We start from the raw sequence: 18,050 nt of genomic DNA on the forward strand, positions 1-18,050 counted from the left end.
TGCATTTATGTTTTGCGGTCTCAGGAAGGGCTAGCGAGATACCATCTTGTTATATCATATTATGATTGTTTTGAGAAAGTGTTGTCATCCGAGATTTATTATTATTGCTCGCTAGTTGATTATGCCATTGATATGAGTAAACATGAGACCTAAATGTTATTGTGAATATGGTTAGTTCATAATCTTTGCTGAAAACTTGAATGTTGGCTTTACATATTTGCAACAACAAGAGCAAACAGAGTTTGTAAAAGTTTTTCTTTATCACTTTCAGTTTATCAACTGAATTACTTGAGGACAAGCAAAGGTTTAAGCTTGGGGGAGTTGATACATCTCCGTCGTATCTACTTTTCCAAACACTTTTGCCCTTCTTTTGGACTCTAACTTGCATGATTTGAATGGAACTAATCCGGACTGACGCTGTTTTCAGCAGAATTGCCATGGTGTTATTTTTGTGCAGAAATATAAGTTCTCGGAATGACCTGAAAATCAACGGAGATTATTTTTGGAATATATAAAAAATACTGGAAGAAGAATCCACGTCAGGGGGCCCACACTCTGTCCACGAGGGTGGGGGCGCACCCCCTGCCTCGTGGGCCCCCTGATGCTCCACTGACCTCAACTCCAATTCATATATTCGTGTTCGGGGAGAAAAAATCAGAGAGAAGGATTCATCGCGTTTTACGATACGGAGTCGCCGCCAAGCCCTAATCTCTCTCGGGAGGGCTGATCTGGAGTTCGTTTGGGGCACCGGAGAGGGGAATCCATCGCCATCATCGTCATCAACCTTCCTCCATCACCAATTTCATGATGCTCACCGCTGTGCGTGAGTAATTCCATCATAGGCTTGCTGAACGGTGATGGGTTGGATGAGATTTATTATGTAATCGAGTTGGTTTTGTTAGGGTTTGATCCCTATTATCCATTGTGTTCTGAGATTGATGTTGCTATGACTTTGCTATGTTTATGCTTGTCACTGGGGCCCGAGTGTCATGATTTCAGATCTGAACCTATTATGTTTTCATGAATATATGTGAGTTCTTGATCCTATCTTGTAAGTCTATAGTCACCTATTATGTGTTATGATCCGTTAACCCCGAAGTGACAATAATCGGGATACTTACCGGTGATGACCGTAGTTTGAGGAGTTCATGTATTCACTATGTGTTAATGCTTTGGTCTGGTACTCTATTAAAAGGAGGCCTTAATATCCCTTAGTTTCCAATAGGACCCCGCTACTACGGGAGGGTAGGACAAAAGATGGCATGCAAGTTCTTTTCCATAAGCACGTATGACTATATTCGGAATACATGCCTACATTACATTGATGAACTGGAGCTAGTTCTCTGTCACCCTATGTTATAATTGTTGCATGATTGACCGCATCCGACATAATTCTCCATCACCGATCCAATGCCTACGAGCTTTTCATATATTGCTCTTCGCTTGTTTACTTTTCTGTTACTATTGTTACAATCACTATAAAACCAAAAATATTATTTTTGCCACCGTTACCACTATTATCATATTACTTTGCTACTAAACACTTTGCTGCAGATATTAAGTTTTCAAGTGTGGTTGAATTGACAATTCAGCTCTAATACTTGAGAATATTCTTTGGCTCCCCTTGTGTCGAATCAATAAATTTGGATTGAATACTCTACCCTCGAAAATTGTTGCGATCCCCTATACTCGTGGGTTATCACCATCTATGCCTCAAAGCCCTTCCTTTTGCTAGATCCGGTGCTCCTGGGTGCGGTGGTGGTGCCACCCTTCGACGGTAGGTGCAGCCCCGCCACCCCCCCGACTCGGTGACTCCAATCAGGGTTGCCCCCCCCCCCCCATCTACGATACCGGATTCGGCGGCTATGGGATCGCTCAGCTTCAGGCCAGGGAGAGATCCTTGCTCAGCTCGCCGGTGCTGGCAGCGACGGCGCCCGCGGGTGTCGTTTTCCACCATGGAGGCGCTGCCAAGGCCTTCTTCAGCTGCGCCCCTCTACGAGCTCAGGGGAAACCCTAGGTCGGGTCTCCCGGACCGGATAGTGACGGAGCCTTGATCGTTCTTCTTCTTGAAGGCACTATCTTGCTCGCTCGCAGTGTCCCCGGTCTTGGCTCGGATGATGTTGGAGTTCTCATTGGTTTGGTAGTGCCGCTCTTGGCTCGGGTTTGGTAGGTTTAGCTGTGATGTATCTTGTGTTTGGGCCGAGCATCCCTTGTCCCTCTGCTCCGGACACCATGTTCACGCATGCATGTGTTTGTGTCATGTGTTGTATCCCCTGTACTCATTCTTCTTCTTCTATCAATGGAATGATATGCAAGCTTTGCGTATTCGTGGGAAAAAAACAAATGTTTGCGTACACTCATCCCCTATGACCATAGGTACCCATCCACACTCTATTCCGTGAAGCACCTCCTAAAGACTAAGCCAATAAATTTTGAAATTGACAAAGTCACCACATCAAGAGGCTAAATTTAGTTACACATTAATCTGGGTGGGGATTAAAACCAGAAGCGTGAGATCTGAAATCGAACACGTGTACACGTACGACCCATTTGTTACTTCCGGTCGCGCAGGTACGTCAGTGGATTGGATTCGATCGGTCGGCCGTGGCGGGATCGATCGATGGTTAATTGCGCATGGTGATGGCGGTGGAGGAGGTGAGCATGTGCGTCACGGTGGTGACCCACCTCTTGTACACGGCGTAGTCGTCGGCGCGGAGCTCCACCTTGCCCCTGCTCGTCCTCACCTCCACCGGGTACGTCGCGTCCCCCTCCCGGCTCGCCTTCTCCGGCGCGCACGGCCGGACGTCCTCCACCACGCCTGCCAACGTACCAAACGTGTTGAAAGAACTAAGAAAAGGGAAAGGGTGTTCGATCTCATGCAACTCATGGTATTTGCTTACATTCTTTGGTGTTGGAGAAGGCCTGCATGACCAAGTTCATCTTCTTGATCCGGAGGACGACCTTGCCGTTCCTGTCCGTGGCCGCGGACACCGTGTGCAGCTTCCACTTGCCTGCACGGACGGCAACATGCATGAGATGAGAAGAGTTTGATCATGGCACGACACGCACGATGCGACGGCGGCCGGCTTACCGTCAGGCATCGCGACGAACAGCTCGTCGCCCTTGGCCAGCGCCGCCTTGGACCTCGCGTAGTTGAAGTCGAAGTCCAGGTCGTCCTGCCACGGCGCCGTGCCACCCTGGTCCGCCCTCTCGCTCTGCCCATGGCCGCCGCTGCCGCCGCGCCTCCCTCGCAGCGCCGCCGCGCCACGCAGTGCTGTCAATTCAACGCGCAAACAAATGATCTCGTGATCTGAATTCTTTGGAACCATGTCACATCTCAAAACGTCTCCGGCCGGTCGAGAGGGCTTACAGGTGGCGGCGGCGGCGGTGAGCGTGATCACGTTGCTGGCGTCGGTGGCGGCCACGGCGGCGTTGACTGCCGCGGCGACCTGGTCCCGCGTGGCGCCCGCGGCCTCGGCCACCTTGGCGCACTGCGCCGCCACGAGCGCGGCGGCCGAGGCCACCGCCGTCTCCCTCATCGAGGCCGACGCCGAGCCGCGCGCCGCGGGCGCGGAGTTCTCCGCGGCGATGGCGGCGAGCACGGCCGCGACGCCCGCGACGGACACCGCGGCGTGGACCTCGGCCCTGTGCAGCCGCGCCTCCTCCTTGCGCTTCTGCTTCCGCTCCTTGACCCACTTCTTGAGCGAGATGCCGCTCCACGGCGCCGACATCTTGCGCGGGAGCTGCGTCCACACGTACCAGGTTCAAATATTTAAGATCCAGCAAAATCATGGAAACATATCGCGTGCCATTTAAATATCCTCGATCCGCGCGTTAATTGGAAATCAATCAACAAACCATTTGCCATCTGGCTTCTTCTACTGCACGATTCGTTCCATTTGCATCACGATCACGTTTCGTTTTTGCAAAGAGCAAATCGTGCTAATTAAACCTGCCGGCTCCTAAATCCTTTCACTCACCCATTTCTTCTTGTTGTCGTAGTCCAGCTCCGGGTGAATGGCCTTCTGCAGCCATATCCATGACTGAAAAAACACCGCCAAAAAGCACACAGTTAACACCATCAGGCTATACCAAAGCTTGCACATACACCATGAACATCACATGGCCGCATCAACTTTGTACCTTCAGATCGTCGTATTTCCATTGCGGTTGCGTCGTGCCACCGAAGCCGCTGTCGTCAACAACCAAGCTACGATCATTCCTCTGCAAAACCACCCGGGGCATCCATATCCTGAGTGTGATCTCCTGACAAAATGCTACTTATTTGCTACAGTACAATGAAGTTACCTACACTTACCTGCAGCTGCGACAGGTCTCTCCTATCATCGTCAAGCCCAATGACAGGGTGCTCCACCAGCGCCAGCGAGCGATCCTCCTCCTTCGGACCCGTCTGAAGAACTTGGATCGCCGAGCTGCACCACGCGCTCGACAGCAGGTCCATCGGCTCCTCCGATGGCGGTGGCTCTTCGCGCACGATCGCCATCAGGCCTCTGTGATCCGGCTCCATGCCAACAGCTAGTTCCACCAGATGTTAGCAACTGATCAGAGACTTATACAGGACAGAGATATGGTTTGATCTCTGGTGGTTGTGCAGAGGCAGCTTCCCACCTGCAGCCGAATAGAATGCCTTGGCAGGAACCAGATCCTCCATCAGATCACTAGGATAGCTCCAACCACTTTAGTCCAACTTTTAGCTGTAAAAAAACTTAAACAAGACAGGTGTCACAGAGGGGCAGTGAGTTTAATACCCCAAAACACTGATTAAACAAGCGTGTTAGTGGGCTTTTGGGGGGAATAAGAGTGGGGTAAATCATTAGCTTCACCCATTCATGCTTTAGCTGCACACAAAGAAGATGGAATCAAAATGGGGGACCTCGGAGCCTTTATCGTAAAAAAAAAACATCGGCATAACCGTCCTTAAACATTCGGGGAGTCTTAGTACGCACTTTGGTGCTGGATTTCATACTTGAACCGATTTAAAAATTGGAACCATGCTGCAAAGAGGGGGTACTTAGGTTTTCCTGGGTCCAATGGTCCCATCTATTCTACTGATAATCAGAGGCTTCTGTGGGAGAACATGCCATGTTTGGAGATTGGGTTGCCACTGCTGCAGAAGAAAATTGAGAAAAGGCAGCAGGATGAGGGTGTCCTCCAGAAGATGCTACAGAACTTTCCTAGCATCATTTCCATGCGTGCAATACTGCAATGCTGGAGCAAAGACGTACACTGTATGGGTCACTGACCGTAGAGCTGCAGTGTCGTATCCCGTAGCGGCAGAACGCGAGAATCTAGTGGAATGTTCAGTGAACTGGGATTCAGTATCTCATCCTGTAACATAAATTCTGTCAACAAAATATGCAAGTCAGGATATTATATATGAGCTAATTCTCACAGGAAACCGGGGGAATATACATGATGTAGAACTGTAGATAGCCTTGAAATTCTTCAGTTCTGAAGTATCACTGTACTATGGTGTCGATGTTGTTATATAGCTTTGAGTTTTGAATTCAATGAGTGTTGAGAACTCTTAACTGATTGTGTGCTGGGTCAGCAGAAAATCAGCATATCAAGCAGAAGGTGCTGATGCCCCCCACTTGCTTGCAGCTACAGTGCCATAGCCTTTCCCATTTTGGAATAATGAGCTTTGGCACATAGCAGGAGGGAATTTCATTAACTGTTGAATCATTAGCCATCAGCTCCTCAAGAAGTTGCAGCATGGTTTGCAGTAGGAATAGTGCTTGCAGGTCATCCAAAACAGAGTTGCCATTGGTGAGGAATAGTTGAGCAACTCCCAACATCGCTTCTTCAAAAGGTGAGTAAGACTCCAGTGAGGGGCAGTAGTTTCTCATTGCTGGTTGGTGTAATAATCAACATCTTAAAGCAAATTTGGTGGCTTAAAGCTTAGATGTGGTGCATGCATCAGGTTAAATCATTTTTTCACTTATTGCCGCCCGCCTAAAGAGCATTCCAGCTGAAGCCTCTTAGCCATTGTTTATTCTAGCGTCATGTGTAGGCCTTCTAATCCTGTCTGCTGATCATTCACCTTTTGACAAAACTTGAGGGGGATTTTTATATCTCATGGCAAGGGCCCTTTCGATCATGGGATATCGGTTCGATCGTCGAGCTTTACAACTCTTTTTTTAAAATGTAAAGCTGGCTCTGCGGATTCTTGAAGGCTCCCGCATAATTTTTCGAGGGGAAGCTAAAAATCATGTTAATTTGTCGGCATGGAGTTCTTGTCATGGCTTTTTAGTAGCTTTTGGGAAAGGGAGAATGGTTGATGGACAATTTTCAGGGCATGTTCAGAATGTCTTCATCAGGAAAAAGAAAAGTTGCTAGATGGCTAACACTTCACATTCAGCTGAGATCAGATCTGCCATTGTTTTAGCTCAGTAAAACACTTGATTGCTGATTTTTTGAGAAATTTCTGAATCTTCTTATTTATGTGTAAGCAGACTGCCTAGCACAGTCAGCCTATAGTTTAGCAGCATCGCCTTGATGCCCAGCTTGCTGTAGGCCGTTGTGGCTGTCTATTCTTCTGAGTTTCAGTTGATCAGCCTGGTTTTTGTTGATTATATAGAGGGGCAAGTGACATGGAAATAACTCCATAAGCCACATTAGATAGTAACAGTTGTTATAATAACCAAACCAAGAAAAATCAACCCCAGACATGAACTAAGCCATACTCAAACTTCATTGGGGAGAACTCAATATATCAGAAACATAAGCTTCAAGTCTCAAATTCCATTGTAAACTTTTGCAGGGGAAGAATTACATGACTTGTGTGTTCCCTAGGTTCAGAACTACAAAGAAGATCAACACGCCCTAAATACAGCTAAACATTTTAAATAACCAAGGAAGATGCTTCTTCAGAACCTTGTTTGCGCAGTCTCTGCAATTCTCCAGTTGCTGAAAATTTGAAGCTAAACTATCTCTCCATCAATAATTTGGTGTCTCATCAGAACAATTTCCTTGACAAGATTCCTGTAAGTGAATGGCCGGACAGCCGCCCTCAGGAAGAGCCCTGGAGGGGGCTCGCGCTTCACTCTGACCAGCGCACTTCTGCTCCTTGCACTTTCCTGCTGTACCAGCTTCACCTCATCCTCCTCGGCCTGCTCCTGCTGCATAATCATTGTATTGGAAGTGCCCATTTGCGATTCCATATCTTTCTGCTGTTGCATTTGCCGCTTATTATACTCATATGATTTCTCAACCCTGTTCTTGACCAGTTTCTCCATTTTATCATTACTTTTCATCGCTTTATCCCATTGCTCGTCCCAGTAGTCCTCATTCTCCTCACTACTTTCTATTACTTCATCTGCTTCCACCTCTTCACTGACATCAACCACTTCCTCATCTTCATAGTCGTTGTCTACATCATCCTCGGTATCATCAATCACATCAACCTCCTCATCCTCAACCCAATCAATGATCTCACTTCCAATCTCATCACCACCCTCATCGTCACTCTCATCAGGCGCATCACACCCAAGTTCCATCTCCTCTAGCTTGACTTTCCACTCCTTGGTGTATGGGTGGAGCAGCTCCATGGGATGGTTTGTGAGCAAGAACTCCAGACAGCGTGACTTATCCGCCTCACTCAGCTTCGAGTATGCATTTACAACATCATCCACATAAGACTTTGGGCTTGCCTTCACAATCCTGCAAAGGCCCCCGAAGTAGGTCGTCTGAATGACCCTGCCATCCTGTTCAAGGTCAAACAAGAACTGGTTCTCGGTTGAGGGATCAACCAACGGGCGGAGCCGACTGAAGAATTCCTCCTGTGGCTCGAACCTCGACTGGTACAGCGGACGCTTGACATATAGGATGTCCGGGCGCATCCAGGCCGCGCAGCGCGTGATCAGCTCGCGTGTCGAGTTACCGAACCGGCCCATGAGGCTCCACTTATCCAGCCGCTGGTCCTTGCTGGCCTGGACGGCGACCTCGGCCGAGAGCGTCCACTGCTGCCATGGTGGCTCGTCGGGGCGCCACCTAGGGTGCCGCACGAAGACCCAGTAGTACCGGAAGCCGACGGCATCATCGAGCTCGTTGAGACGGTGTGAAAATTGGTTGGACATCTCGAACTGCTCGTTGCGGTCCCATTCGTCGTGGTCGGCCACCTCGGACATGAGGGAGACGCGGTCGTCGGAGAAGCGGCCGCGGATGGGCGGCCCGACGACGATGCCGCGCCAGGAGTAGGGTCCGAAGGCGCCGAACCTGTACCAATCGTGCGGGTGGCGGAGGCGCGGGTCGTCGGGCCCGTCCATGAAGCGGACGGAGCGGTCGTAGCCGAGGCCGATCATCTCGAGTTCCTCGTCGGTGAAGGCGTCGGCCTGCCCCGAGGCGGCGCGGCGCTTCCGGCGGTAGAAGGCGTTCTCCGAGAGGCGGCGGCTGCGGCGCTTGGCCCGGGACTTGGCCTCGCGCCGCACGTCGCCGCCGCCCTCGATGCGGCCGCCGGCGGGCTTCTTCTTGCTGCGGCCGGCGCGGGCCACGGTGGAGGGGGGCTCCGGAGGGGCCGAGGCCGGGGGCGGGCGCGGAGGCGGGGTCGGGGAGGAGGGGAAGGAATAGAGGGCCGGGTCGGAGGAGGCGGCATGGATGGCGGCGACGGAGCTGCGGCTACGCCTGGGGAAGGGGAGAGGTGGGGAATCTGGGCGGAAGGGGGAGGCTGTGGCGAGGAGGAGGCGGTGGCCGGAGCAGTGGCGGCTGCGGTGGAGGAGGCGAGGGGATTGCGGGGGTTTGGGGTAGGGGGCGGGGATGGCCACGCCGGTCGGCATGGCTGGCTGGGGCTTTGGGTTTTGGACCTGTCGGAGTTGGAGATTTTCCTTACCTTCATTTTTCCACATCACCGTGCGAGATGGACTGGAAAGTTGGGCTTGAGCGGCCGATCTAGCCCACGAAGATTCGGCTTTACCACCAGATGGCCGGCCCATGAACAGGTAAGGTAAGGTGTTACTCCCTCCGTCCCAAAATAAATAACTCAACTTTGTACTAACTTTATATTTTTTATACTAAGAGAGTACTTTTTATACAGTAGACAAGATAAAATTGTGGATCATTTATGGAACTGCTACGCTCTTTTTAAAAGATCGTCCGGCTCGCGGGCGTCAGAACTGGCGCATCGGTGCCCTTCATCATTGCAACATAGGTTTTGTTGCATAACTTTTTTGCAACTAAGCTTTTGTTGCAACAGAGGCTTTATTGTAGAATTTCTTTTTTTGTCTTCATCTGTTTGTAAAAAAAATTGCAACTCAGGTTAATTGTAGTTTTTTTCGCAACATAGGTTTTGTTGCATAACTTTTTTTGCAACTAATCTTTTGTTGCAACATAGGCTTTATTGTAGAATTTCTTTTTTTGTCTTCATCTGTTTGTAAAAAAATTGCAACTCGGGTTAATTGTAGTTTTTTTCGCAACATAGGTTTTGTTGCATAACTTTTTTGCAACTAAGCTTTTGTTGCAACAGAGGCTTTATTGTAGATTTTTTTTGTCTTCATCCGTTTGTAAAAAAAAATTGCAACTCAGGTTAGTTGTAGTTTTTTTTCCGCAACAGAGGCTTTGTTGCAAAATTTCTTTTTTCGTCTTCGTCTTTCTACAATATAGCTAATATTACGGAAGAAACTTATGCAACATTGGTGATGTTGCAGAAGTTGCAAAAATATTCAGCGGGAGCCAGCGGCATGTCATGCGGGGCACGTGTTGTGCGAGCGAGGTGGCGGATGGGATCCAAGCAATCAATCGGTTGAGGGGAATCATTTCCCATCATTTATTCTTTTCCTGTCCTCATGCTAAATTTATCTGAAGTTTGATACAGTGTGCTTTCAGTTTGAAAACTATTCCTGCTAACCTGAATAATTGCTTTGGGGTTTGGCTTAATAGTTTCCCAAAGGAATATAAACATTTAGTTTGTGTTGGTATGGCTACTATTTTCTGATCAATGTGGAGAAGTCATAATGATATACTACCTCTGTAGACAAATGTAAGATGTTTTTGCAGTTTAAATAGCAAAGGGAGTATGTTTTAGGGATAGGAAAATTAATGAAACTTTTCCTCTGATTCATTCTCTATGCTTTTAGATTAATTCTTGGGCAAATTCTGCGGCTAAAACAGGAAAATTAAAGGACGCTGAGTCTGGGAACAAAACTAATCGAACACATAGCAAGTGAGATCTTTAGAACTGCTCAAGGCTAGAGACCTGGATTGTCGAGGATTGCTGGTGGCTACCCGGACGATCTTCTTCAGTTGTACAACTTATCATGCTTGGGATTGGATCTAGTCTTCTCTGAAGATTTGACTTCCTGCTATATCTTTTGGTTGGTTGTAATTAAGCTTCTCATTTTGTGGTGCTAGGGTATCCTCGTCCATCAAAATGGACACCCCGATCGTCCATGGGTAGCGCTAGTGGAACCGACCATCCAATCCTATACTTGAAATGTCAGACCTTTTTTCAAACAAAACAAATAAACCTAAACCAAATGTCCGCCATACTTTGAAACATCGATCGTTGGCAATCCAATCCTGAATAAAAGCGTTGGATGTTTAACAAGTTTTTAAAATTCATCGATCCTAAATTCGACTATACTCCTCGAAATCAGCCTTCATCTCAAGCTTTCTCTTCTCGAGCTTGACCCTCTTCATCGCCACATGTTCTCTCAGATGGACTGCCCCTTGAGCTTCATCCACTAATGCATCAATGTGAAAGGCTTGCCCTACGTCCTATAGTAACGCAGCAGCAGGTCCGGGCTACACAATGTCGTGATCATCAAGCTGCAACATTGAGTGAATCAATAAATTGGCCAACACCTATATTAACAAGAAGAAAAAACTTAGATCTCCATGCTTGGCGCTCCCGGTGACCATCTTCTCCACTTGTGCAATCACACCGCAATACTTCATGATGGTATTTAAAATATTGTGCCACCAATGGAGTAATGACTTCGCATTGCGACCATGGTGTTAGGAAATGTAGCATGCAATTTCAAAAAAATTCCTACGCTTATGCAAGATCTATCTAGGAGATGCATAGCAACAAGAGGGGGAGAGTGCGTCCACGTACCCTCGTAGACCGAAAGCGGAAGCGTTTGACAACGCGGTTGATGTAGTCGAACTTCTTCTCGTTCCGATCGATCAAGCATCGAATGTACGGCACCTCCGAGTTCTGCACACGTTCAGCTCGATGACGTCCCTCGAATTCTTGATCCAGCAAAGTGTTGAGGGAGAGTTTTGTCAACACGACGGCGTGGTGACGGTGATGGTGAAGTGATCCGCGCAGGGCTTTGCCTAAGCACTACGACAATATGACCGGAGGCATAAACTATGGAGGGGGTGATACGTCCATTTTGCATCATGCTTTTATATCGATATTTATTGCATTATGGGCTGTTATTACACATTATGTCACAATACTTATGTCTATTCTCTCATATTTTACAAGGTTTACATAAAGAGGGAGAATGCCGGCAGCTGGGATTCTGGGCTGGAAAAGGAGCAAATATTAGAGACCTATTCTGCACAGCTCCAAAAGTCCTGAAACTTCACGGAAGTCATTTTCAGAATATATAAAAAATACTGAGTGCAAGAAGTTCCGTAGGGGGGGCACACCCTGCCCACGAGGGTGGGGGCACGCCCTACCCCCCTGGGCGCGCCCCCTATCTCGTGGGCCCACTGGTGGCCCTCCGATGTCCATCTTCTGCTATATGGAGTCTTTCGATGAGGAAAAAATTATAAGCCATCTTTCCGGACGAGACTCCGCCGCCACGAGGCGGAACCTTGGCGGAACCAATCTAGGGCTCCAGCGGAGCTGTTCTGCCGGGGAAACTTCCCTTCGGGAGGGGGAATCATCGCCATTGTCATCACCAACGCTCCTCTCATCGGTAGAGGGCAATCTCCATCAACATCTTCACCAGCACCATCTCCTCTCAAACCCTAGTTCATCTCTTGTATCCAATTCTTGTCTCTAAGTCCGGGATTGGTACCTGTGGGTTGCTAGTAGTGTTAATTACTCCTTGTAGTTGATGCTAGTTGGTTTATTTGGTGGAAGATCATATGTTCAGATCCTATATGCATATTAATACCCCTCTGATTATGAACATGAATATGCTTTGTGAGTAGTTACATTTGTTCCTGAGGACATGGGAGAAGTCTTGCTATTAGTAGTCATGTGAATCTGATATTCGTTCGATATTTTGATGAGATGTATGTTGTCTCTCCTCTAGTGGTGTTATGTGAGCGTCGACTACATGACACTTCACCATTATTTGGGCCTAGAGGAAGGAATTGGGAAGTAATAAGTAGATGATGGGTTGCTAGAGTGACAGAAGCTTAAACCCTAGTTTATGCGTTGCTTCATAAGGGGCTGATTTGGATCCATATGTTTCATGCTATGGTTAGGTTTACCTTAATACTTTTGTTGTAGTTGCGGATGCTTGTAATAGAGGTTAATCATAAGTGGGATGCTTGTCCAAGTAAGGGCAGTACCCAAGCACTGGTCCACCCACATACCAAATTATCAAAGTACCGAACGCGAATCATATGATCGTGATGAAACCTAGCTTGACGGTATTCCCATGTGTCCTCGGGAGCGCTTTTCTCTATATAAGAGTTTGTCCAGGCTTGTCCTTTGCTACAAAAAGGATTGGGCCACCTTGCTGCACTTTATTTACTTTTGTTACTTGTTGCTCGTTACCAATTATCTTATCACAAAACTATCTGTTACCTATAATTTCAGTGCTTGCACAGAATACCTTGCTGAAAACCGCTTATCATTTCCTTCTGCTCCTTGTTGGGTTTGACACTCTTACTTATCGAAAGGACTACGATAGATCCCCTAAACTTGTGGGTCATCATGACTCTTTTCTAGCGTCGTTGCCGAGGAGTGAAGCGCCTTTGGTAGGTGGAATTTGGTAAGGAAAAATTTATATAGTGCGTTGAAATTTACTGTCACTTGTTACTATGGAAAGTAATCCTCTGTGGGGCTTGTTCGGGGTATCTTCACCCCGACCAGTAGAGAAAAGAGTTGCTCCTCAACCTACTGAACCCACTGAAAATGAAAATGTCTACTTTGAGATTCCTTCGGGTATGATAGAAAAACTGCTAGCTAATTGAGGGAGTCCTGGATTGGGGGGTGTTCGGATAGCCGGACTATACCTTTTTCCGGACTCCTGGACTATGAAGATACAAGATTGAAGACTCCGTCCCGTGTCCGGAAGGGACTTTCCTTGGCGTGGAAGGCAAGCTTGGCGATACGGATATGAAGATCTCCTACCATTGTAACCGACTTTGTGTAACCCTAACCCTCTCCGGTGTCTATATAAACCGAAGAGGGTTTAGTCTGTAGGACAACGTACACATCGACAATCATACCATAGGCTAGCTTCTAGGGTTTAGCCTCCTCGATCTCGTGATAGATCTACTCTTGTACTACCCATATCATCAATATTAATCAAGCAGGACGTAGGGTTTTACCTCCATCGAGAGGGCCCGAACCTGGGTAAAACTTCGTGTCCCTTGTCTCCTATTACCATCCGGCCTAGACGCACAGTTCGGGAGCCCCTACCCGAGATCCGCCGGTTTTGACACCGACGTTGGTGCTTTCATTGAGAGTTCCTCTGTGTCGTCGCCGTCAGGCTCGATGGCTCCTACAATCACCAATAACGATGCAGTCCAGGGTGAGACCTTCCTCCCCGGACAGATCTTCGTCTTCGGCGGCTTCGCACTGCGGGCCAATTCACTTGGCCATCTGGAGCAGATCAAAAGCTACGCCCCTGGCCGTTAGGTCAGATTTGGAAGTTTAAACTACACGGCTGACATCCGCGGGGACTTGATCTTCGACGGATTCGAGCCACTGCCGAGCGCGCCGCACTGTCCCGACGAGCATGATCTAGCTCTGCCACCGAACAGTGCCCTGGAGGCCGCACCCGCATTGGCTTCGACTCTTAATTCGAAGCCAACCACGCCGATAGAGGATGGGTGGTTGGACGCCGCCTCGGGGGCTACGATCCCAACGGCGATTGAGCCGAACACCAGCCCCGCACTCCGCGAGACTCGTGACTCCAAGGAGCCGGACTCCTCTCCGGACCCCGAACCCTCCACGTCCCCGTCGATCGAATCCGATTGGGCACCGATCATGGATTTTACTGCCGCGAACATCTTCCAGCACTCGCCTTTCTGTGATATTCTGAAGACACTAAAGTCTCTCTGTTTGTCAGGAGAGCCCTGGCCGAACTACGGCCAGCAAGGTTGGGGTACGGACGACGAAGAAATTCAAAGCCCACCCACCACCCACTTTGTAGCCACGGTCGACGATTTAACCGACATGCTCGACCTCGACTCCGAAGACATCGACGGTATGGACGCCGATGAAGGAGACATGAAGAACCAGCGCCTATTGGGCCCTGGAACGCCACCTCGTCATATGACGTATACATGGTGGATGCACCAAAAGATGACGACGAGGAGCGGAAGGACGCACCGAAGGCTTGTCCCCTTGAAAAGCAATCAAAGCGGCGACGCAAGCGCCGCCCCAAATCCCGCCTCGACAGAAATAGCGATCACGCAGACCCAGCGCTGGAGCAGGGCAAACCACTGCCGGACAGCGGCAATCTGGATAATCAAACCGAACAAACAAATCCTATCAAGGATAATGATCCGGACGACATAACGCCGGACAGGTACCCGGAGCAGCAGACTGCCCGTAAAAGGCTTGTTGCCACTGCGAGGAGTCTGAAAAAACAGAAGCAAAGGCTCAAGGCCGCGCAAGACACACTCCAAATCAGATGGAGTAAAATACTCATAAAAGCTTCATGCAATCCGCTTTCGGCGGACGATATCCTCTCCATCACCGTATTCATCATCACACGGTGTTCATCTGAGATGGCCGCTCGCCCCACCAACTCCCTCAGAACATCCGATCGCACACTAGACGGGGCCGGACTCTTTTGTCTGCTTCCTTCGGGAGCCGGACACTGTGAGCTTCGGACACTGGGAGCCGTCAGGCTCGATATTGACACTTACCCTGTGCCTCGTCAAGCCTTTTGTTAACAAGCTCGATGTCGTCGTCTGCCGCATCCAACTGCTGTTCTAAATGGGAAAACTCACTAGTCCGGCTAGCCACCGGAGCTTCCATCACCTACACATAAAGGCAGTATGGTTATTTCCTGGGAATATGATCCTCTGTTCGTCGTCGTTTCCAACGACAACCAGAGTCTCAGGGGCTACTATCTACACAGGGCACACCTAACATGTGCAGGATTATCATACATTCTTTTACGTACCTCAAAGCCTGTCAGTAGACTCATAAAAGCTTCATGCAATCCGCTTTCGGCGGACGATATCCTCTCCATCACCGTATTCATCATCACACGGTGTTCATCTGAGATGGCCGTTCGCCCCACCAACTCCCTCAGAACATCCGATTGCACACTAGACGGGGCCGGACTCTTTTGTCTGCTTCCTTCGGGAGACAGACACTAGGAGCTTCGGACACTTGGAGCCGTCAGGCTCGATGGCTGCTACGATCACCAATAACGATGCAGTCCAGGGTGAGACCTTCCTCCCCGGACAGATCTTCGTCTTCGGCGGCTTCGCACTGCGGGCCAATTCACTTGGCCATCTGGAGCAGATCGAAAGCTACGCCCCTGGCCGTCAGGTCATATTTGGAAGTTTAAACTACACGGCTGACATCCGCGGGGACTTGATCTTCGACGGATTCGAGCCACTGCCGAGCGCGCCGCACTGTCCCGACGAGCATGATCTAGCTCTGCCGCCGAACAGTGCCCTGGAGGCCGCACCCACATCGGCTTCGACTCTTAATTCGGAGCCAACCGCGCCGATCGAGGATGGGTGGTTGGACGCCGCCTCGGGGGCTGCGATCCCAATGGCGATTGAGCCGAACACCAGCCCCGCACTCCGCGAGACTCGTGACTCCAAGGAGCCGGACTCCTCTCCGGACCCCGATCCCTCCGCGTCCCTGCCGATCGAATCCGATTGGGCGCCGATCCTGGAGTTTACTGCCGCGAACATCTTCCAGCACTCACCTTTCTGTGATATTCTGAAGACACTAAAGTCTCTCTGTTTGTCAGGAGAGCCCTGGCCGAACTACGGTCAGCAAGGTTGGGGTACGGACGATGAAGAAATTCAAAGCCCACCCACCACCCACTTTGTAGCCACGGTCGACGATTTAACCGACATGCTCGACCTCGACTCCGAAGACATCGACGGTATGGACGCCGATGAAGGAGACGATGAAGAACCAGCGCCTATTGGGCCCTGGAACGCCACCTCGTCATATGACGTATACATGGTGGACGCACCAAAAGATGACGACGAGGAGCGGAAGGACGCACCGAAGGCTTGTCCCCTTGAAAAGCAGTCAAAGCGGCGACGCAAGCGCCGCCCCAAATCCCGCCTCGACAGAAATAGCGATCACGCAGACCCAGCGCTGGAGCAGGGCAAACCGCTGCCGGACAGCGGCAATCCGGATAATCAAACCGAACAAACAAATCCTATCAAGGATAATGATCCGGACGACATAACGCCGAACAGGTACCTGGAGCAGCAGACTGCCCGTAAAAGGCTTGTTGCCACCGCGAGGAGTCTGAAAAAACCGAAGCAAAGGCTCAAGGCTGCGCAAGACACACTCCAAATTAGATGGAGTAAAATACTCAACACGGCAGCAAGGTACGGCGACAATCGCCCCTACAAGAGCTACCCAAAGCGGAAGCTGCTACCCGAATTCGATGAGGAGGCCTCAGACCCCCCACAACCAAATATCAAAGCAGCCACCTGGTTGGATAGACGACCCCTCTACCAACACATAGTGGCATACAACGCCGCTCACCATACAACACGCAACCAATGCGAGGGCTCGCACCCAAAGGACGGTGCAACAAGATCCATCTATGGCCCACACAAGCGCGCCCCAGCATACAATGCAGCACAACAAACATCCGAACAATGCGGTACACCCAGCTACAGGGGTGCCGCACACCCCCTATGTTTCACCGATGAGGTGCTGGACCACGAATTTCCAGAGGGATTCAAGCCCGTAAACATAGAGGCATACGACGGAACAACAGACCCTGGGGTCTGTATTGAGGACTACATCCTTCATATCCATATGGCTCGAGGAGATGATCTCCATGCCATCAAGTACCTACCCCTCAAGCTTAAAGGGCCAACTTGTCACTGGCTCAAAGGCCTCCCCGAAAGCTCCATTGGAAGTTGGGAAGAGCTTGAAGACGCTTTTCGGGCAAATTTTCAAGGGACATATGTCCGACCTCCGGATGCGGACGATTTGAGTCACATAACCCAACAGCCCGGAGAGTCAGCCCGAAAGCTTTGGAACAGGTTTCTTACTAAAAAGAACCAGATTGTCGACTGTCCGGATGCCGAAGCCTTAGCATCTTTCAAGCATAGCATCCGTGACAAATGGCTCGCCAGACACCTCGGCCAAAATAAGCCGAGAATGATGGCCGCATTAACAAACCTCATGACCCGCTTTTGCGTGGGGAGGACAACTGGCTAGCCAGATGCAGCACCAGCAACCCCAGTACATGTGAAGTTAGAGATGGAAACGGGAAATCACGGCGCAACAACAATAACAAACGCCGGAATAAAGAAGACAGCACGAAGGGCACGACAGTAAATGCCGGATTCAAAAGCTCTCGGCCAGGCCAAAAGCCGCCCCCTAAAGGCACCAGGGACGAACTGTCCAGCCTCAATAAAATTCTGGACCAAGTATGTCAGATTCATAGTACCCCTGGTAAACCTGCTAATCATACCCACAGAGAATGTTGGGTCTTCAAGCAGTCCGGCAAGCTCAACGCCGTACACAAGGGGGAGGATACACCAAGTGAAGACGAGGACGAGCCCCCCAAGCAAGACGCGGGGGAACAAAAGCAATTTCCACCAGAAGTCAAAACAGTAAACGTGTTACACGTAATCAAGGAAAAAAACAATGTGGCACTCCCAGGAAAGTATACCCAAGTGCCTATCACCACGAAGTCCCGCCACTGGTCATCTCAACCGATCACTTT

At 49.7% G+C, this 18,050-nt stretch overlaps 2 protein-coding genes across 2 annotated transcripts; both read right to left on the bottom strand.

Moving 5' to 3' along the window:
- Positions 1-2,367: 2,367 nt before the first annotated feature.
- LOC125538863 (VAN3-binding protein) lies at positions 2,368-4,776 on the bottom strand. The gene is made up of 8 exons (XM_048702167.1): positions 4,630-4,776; positions 4,319-4,536; positions 4,144-4,224; positions 3,981-4,043; positions 3,371-3,743; positions 3,092-3,274; positions 2,901-3,011; positions 2,368-2,818 (listed from the first exon to the last, which is right to left on the bottom strand). The coding sequence occupies exons 1-8, from the start codon at positions 4,670-4,672 to the stop codon at positions 2,625-2,627; spliced, it is 1,266 nt and encodes a 421-aa protein (XP_048558124.1). The 5' UTR covers positions 4,673-4,776; the 3' UTR covers positions 2,368-2,624.
- A 1,958-nt stretch (positions 4,777-6,734) lies between these two features.
- LOC125538862 lies at positions 6,735-8,879 on the bottom strand. Its single transcript, XM_048702166.1, has one exon. The coding sequence runs from the start codon at positions 8,862-8,864 to the stop codon at positions 6,945-6,947; it is 1,920 nt and encodes a 639-aa protein (XP_048558123.1). The 5' UTR covers positions 8,865-8,879; the 3' UTR covers positions 6,735-6,944.
- Between the last annotated feature and the right edge of the window lie 9,171 nt (positions 8,880-18,050).

The sequence above is a fragment of the Triticum urartu genome, chromosome 2, assembly GCF_003073215.2.
Source record: "Triticum urartu cultivar G1812 chromosome 2, Tu2.1, whole genome shotgun sequence".
NCBI classification, from domain to species: Eukaryota; Viridiplantae; Streptophyta; class Magnoliopsida; order Poales; family Poaceae; genus Triticum; species Triticum urartu.